Source organism: Echinops telfairi, unplaced genomic scaffold (genome assembly GCF_000313985.2).
Source record: "Echinops telfairi isolate 266 unplaced genomic scaffold, ASM31398v2 ScPeMD7_4;HRSCAF=17, whole genome shotgun sequence".
Lineage (NCBI taxonomy): Eukaryota > Metazoa > Chordata > Mammalia > Afrosoricida > Tenrecidae > Echinops > Echinops telfairi.
Window position 1 is genome coordinate 15,592,049 of NW_022103900.1, and position 5,483 is coordinate 15,597,531.

At 50.2% G+C, this 5,483-nt stretch overlaps 1 protein-coding gene across 1 annotated transcript in view; it reads left to right on the top strand.

The window, feature by feature from the left end:
* Window positions 1–82: 82 nt before the first annotated feature.
* The window catches only part of LY75 (lymphocyte antigen 75), a 114,339-nt gene continuing 108,938 nt past the window's right edge, over window positions 83–5,483 (top strand). The window contains 1 exon segment of the mRNA XM_045298610.1: window positions 83–176. Coding sequence (XP_045154545.1) covers window positions 83–176 — 94 coding nt within the window.

Consider the following 5,483-nt stretch of genomic DNA (forward strand, 5'->3'; position numbering starts at 1 on the left):
ACCGGCGCGTTGTTGGGACACACCGCGGGCAGTGGGTGCAGCACGCCCGAGCACCCGGTCGGACCCCTCGGGCCAGGCCAGGATGAGGATGCGCGGGTCGGGTCCCAGCTGCGCGGCGGGCTTCCTCGTGCTGCTCCTCCCCTGCTTGGGGCGCGCCCAGCGCTCGGGCGCCACAGGTAACTGCGGGCGCGCGCCCGCCGGGCCGACTGCTCTCGGGGGTGGCTCTCCAGCGGCCCATCACAGCCGGCTCTCCTCCGAGGCCCGGCGTCGCAAAGTCGGGCCCGAGGGGACACCCCATCGCCCTCGGAGGTCGAGAGAAGGGCGCGGTGGGGGGTGAGTGGGCAGGGCCTTCGTGGGACTTTAGGGACCAGAGTCCACCCTCGGCGTCTCCCCTCTGGTTGTTGCTTCCGTGGGGCGTGGAGAACCCATTATTCCTACGCCCCTGCTCAGAGCCCCCATTATTCCCTCCCTCGCCCCCGTGTCAGAAGTACTGCCCCCCTTAGCACCCAGGGTGAGTGATGATTCTGAACTCCCTGCACCCACTGCGGGCGCCTTAGAAGCGAGGCCAGCCGCGCTGACCATGCTGGGATGTCCTCTCCCACCACCTGGAGCAGTTGACTTTGTTTGGTCATTGGTTTGTGAGTTCCAAAGGACCATCCGCGGTGGACAGCCTCCACCTTGCCTGGGGCCTCCCTGTGTGTCACTGTCACTGAAGAAACAGGCCCAGGGACAGAAGCCCCTGCGGATGCTCCCGAGCGCCAGCCCCACCATGGCCCTGGGCAGCAACTGTTTTTAGAGTTCGCTTTTGCTTTCTCTTTTTGCCTTTGCCAAAGGTGTGCCAGGGACTTTGGTTCTTGCTCGGGCTGCATAATGAGACAGGTAATGGGTCTTCCCTACCAGTGACTCCTGTTCTCTCTCAGCAAGAGGAAGTCAGATGTAGGCAAGGGAGTTTTTGAAAGAAAGGAAAGCGAGGGGGTGGGGGTGGGGGTGGATGTTGTTAAATAGCTGGTGGTTGTGTTTTCATGGCAGCTAATCTAAGTTCTGGTTTGGTGGAGATCTTTTGTCAAAGGGTGACAGATAGAGAGGTTTGTCACAGGGTGCATGGCTCTGCTTAGGAACCGTTCACAGTGGTTCTCAACCTGTGGGTCGCGACCCCTTTGGGCGAGTCGAACGACCTTTTCACAGGGGTTGCCCGATTCACAACAGTAGCAAAACTACAGTGATTAAGTAGCAACGAAAATCATTTTAGAGTTGGAGGGTCACCACCACATGAGGAACTGTATGAAAGGGTTGCGGCATGAGGAAGGTTGAGAACCACTGGTTTAATAGATTCCACTCGGAGTCATCCCTCCTGGTTCTTCGTGGGCACTCTGGTGGGAGCCACCTCCAAATATACTAATAAAGCAGGTGTTTAGTGTCTTAAAAATTCTCTGCCCCAAGGAAAAGTTCACTGCAGCCACTCAGTAAAGTAAAACATCCCAGCCATTCCCTCACCAACCTCTTCCTCTCCTTACACGCTTACTTTAGCCCTGTTTTGTGACCGCTACAGAATTCAAGTCTTCCTTCTACTTTGCAATCTCTATAATCCTTTGGCTTTCCACCGGTTCAAAGCCAAGAGCACTCGCCCCAACTCCATTCTCCCTCCACCAGGTTCCTGCAGGTGTTTGTTTGCCTCCAACCCTCCACACTCCGATCATGTGCGGGCTGTCTGCTCTCTCCCACCAAGAGTCCAGACGTGTTGCTTTCTTAGGGGAAGACCGAGGACTTTGAAACCCCAACCATGTTGGCCAGTGGTTTGGCAGGGTGCCAGCTGCCCCGAAGCTGGAGACAGCTTGTCAGCTTGGGCCAATGCACTCTACTGCCTGGTTGCTGTGTCCTTGGGGAGATGCCAATTGCTTAGTTTAGTTTTTCTACCTCCTCCTGGGAAGCTTACAGCTTGAAGCAAGCCAGTCCTTCGGGGACCCCGTTTGCAGCCCACTATTCTCTGACTCCTAGTCATCAGTCATGAACCCAAATGTCACTGGAGCACCTGCTTTTCAGCTCTCTCGGCCTACCCTCTGATTCCCTGGCGCCTCACCCACCCCCTCTGCCCATACACCAGCCTGCGCCGTGCATGGAGAAGCACACGGGAAGCGCGCTTGAAATGGTCAAAGCTGCGCTCTTGCCTCCCTTGCCTCCCCAAGCCATTTCACTGTCTTATGTCTCCTGGCTTAGAAAATGTTGGTATCCACCCCTCTTGGCCTTCCCACTTGCCAGAAAGGAGTCATCCCATGACCAGACACTAAGAGAATGACTACTCAGAGAGAGGTTTTCCTACAATGGATGTGGAAAGACTAAAAATTTCACCATCTAGCTATTTCCTCTCAAACACCATCAAAGTGTTTCTATAAAATGAAGCACAGAAAAGGTGCTCATCTGACGGGCGATGAGGCTTCTTCTCATCACCCTCGCTGTCTTTTAGATGCGTCCCCAAGGGTGTATTGGGAGATCCAAATCCTTCAATAAAGAGCATCTTCCAGATTGCTCTGTAATTGCCTTTTCAAGATGTCATTTATTCCTCAAATATTTCGTATCCCACACAGCCTGTGTTTCTAAAGATGGAATGGTTTTCGCACTTTCTCGCTCCTTCTTCCCACTCTGTATCTCTCATCCCCGAGAGATCACAAGACCAGAGTGAACAGCACCTGTACACAGTGAAGGAGCAGACGGGAAAACATTGTGCTGCGAGAACAACACTCTCGCTAGCTGGTGCGCTATGTATGCGTGCTTACACATTATATATTGCATATACATTATCTATACATAATAAAGTTGGCTAATCACAACCTAGAGAGTCCATTAAAGAATTAATATGCATGCCAAAGGGCCTCTACAGGTGTTACACGTTGATTTTGGACACTTGCCTCAAATACATGTTTAGACCAAGGGCAAGTTTCTCCACTCAGAGATTTTGCTGCATGTTCTGCTTCATGGTGTTTTCCCACACTTCTTCTGTAGTCTTTCTGAGTTCATCAAAGATTGTTAAGTCCATGGTCATGCCAGAAGTCAAATGTGTAGTAAATAGGGAAAGGTCATTCCCTCCACCTCGCCACCCCACCCCCCAAGCTTCTCATGAGTTATTTATAAAGCAATGGTGTCACCTAAGTGTACATGTTCAATATACATAAGATTCGTGTGACGTGGATGCCAGCAGCAGGGCATAATAAGATTGTGGACAACCTTGCAAGAACAGTGTGCAGTCAACTCAGCAATCACTAGTAAAGCATTGAAGGCTAGGAGAGCTGTTATGGAAGCATCCATGTGCGCTCTCCAAATCATTTCTTCATATGTTTGCTGTTGTTACTTGCATTTGGAGAAATAGAGGTCCTGGGGGAGGTGAGGGACTTCCCAAGGTCTCCCAGCTGAGTGGTAGCTGATGTTGGTTTTCAGTCTGGGACCCCTGACTCTTTATCCCCGCCACCCCCTTTATTCACGCAGCTGCTCCTCTGGATCCTACAAAGGCAACATAAAAGCTCTATGACTCCAGCCTCGGCTTGTCCAGTTCACCTGCGTGGGGTCAAGGGGCACGGACCAGAGTTCCCAGAGAGATATCAGTGACAGGGCAGGCGAGGGGAAGGTTCCTACAAAGGGAGGGGCCACCCATTCTCCTATGGGAACGTCTTCTCCCAACCCCTACCATTTTGATCCTTGAAACTTTGGAACACAAAATTTATTTTGGAGAAATGGGAGGAAATAGTCTGGGAAAGAGGTCAATGAAAGGCCTGCATGGTGGTTGAATATGTGAGAGAAAATGTGAGAAGGAAAGTGAGTGGTGCTCTGGTAAGACTGTACCTGCTTTCTGCTGACTAGCTTCCCATCTTGTGCTCTTCATTGCAAAATTCACAGCCATCGAGTTGATGCCAACTCATAGTGACCCTCTAGGACAGGGTAGAACTGCCCTGTAGTTTTCAAGACGGTAGCTCTCTACAAGAGTAGAACACCTTGTCTTTCTCCTGTAGAGCAAGTGGCTGGTGGTTTCAAACTGCTGACCTTGTGGTTAGCAGACCTGTAACCGCTATGCCAGCAAGCCTCCTTAGTCGTATAAGGAATGGCATAAATAAGATCAGAGGATAGAATGAGGGGTGGACACTACGACAGCAAACATACTAGCTGCAACCCTGTACAGTATTTCATAATACATATTTAAAAGCAGCCATACTTGAAGTTTTTAAAGGGTTCACTCTTACTGTTGTTATTTCAAAGAAAAGAAAAAAATAATTGTATGCAAAGTCCAAACTCCTGTTAGATGTAATTCTGTCCTCAGTAGTTACATACCAAATCCCCCCTCCAAGTCATCAGTCCCTGATATGAGAATTCAACACTGAAAGCACATGAGCTGGGCCTGAAATGGCATCTGGTGTTGGTAAACCCCGTGAGTGGGAAGCAGGCATCAAAATGCAAGCGCCTTCCGAGGACGGAAGTGTAGAACTCATTCTGCATCACGCTTTGGTTCATTGACAGTGGTTGTTCATGCTTCTCCAAAATAGTCTAACCTTGCTCTCATCGACATGATGTTCTGTGCTATAAACATTTTTCTTAAGAACAGATTTCTTAAGAACTGACCAAATAGTCTGTTATAAGGAGTCCCAGAGTGGTGCAAACTGGTAAGCCCTCGGCTGCTAGCCGAAGGGTTCGTGGTTTGAAACCACCCAAGGCCCTTCACAAGACAGGACTGAGGATCTGCTTCCGAAAGTTCCCACACAGCCTTGAAAACCCCACAGAGCAGTTGGACCCTGCACACCTGCGTTTGCCTGAGAGCGAGCGGACGTGGATGGCAACGAACTACAGTCTGTGGCAGCAGTTGTGAATCTGACCCCACCCGTTCAGCTGTGGCAGAAACACAACGCGTTACTTTATTTTTGGAAGCCAAACTGAAATTGAGTCTGACTTCTGAGTCCACCAAGTTCCTAGAACTCCACTTTCTCTAAGCACAGGGATTTCCCCAGCTCATGGAAAGATGCTGGCTCTGCAGTGATACGTTCAGAGTGGTTAGGCTAGCCCCGGTGTGAACAAGACCAAAGGGTGGTCACTCATAGGTTGAAAATAATTTTCACTGACGGTAGACCACCTATCTACAGACTATGAAAACTAAGGTCCTACTCTTATGAAATTGTAATAACAAATACGCATAATGCTCTAAGTACTTTCTATGCATTAGTTCACTTAATCTTTACAGCAACTGGATGAAGTACATATTGTTATTTTCCCTATATTACAAACAAAGAAACTGAAGCACAGAGCACGTAAGTAGCTCAGCCAGGTCACCTGGTTAAGAGTGGCAAAGGCAGAATATGAACCCGGGAGTCCTGTTCTGGAGGCTCTGTCACCACTGTCCCCCTACCTCTGTGTCCCACGTGGTCACCATTGTCCCCCTACCTCCATGTCCTATGTGGTCACCACTGTCCCCCTACCTCCGTGTCCTACTTGGTCACCACTGTCCCCCT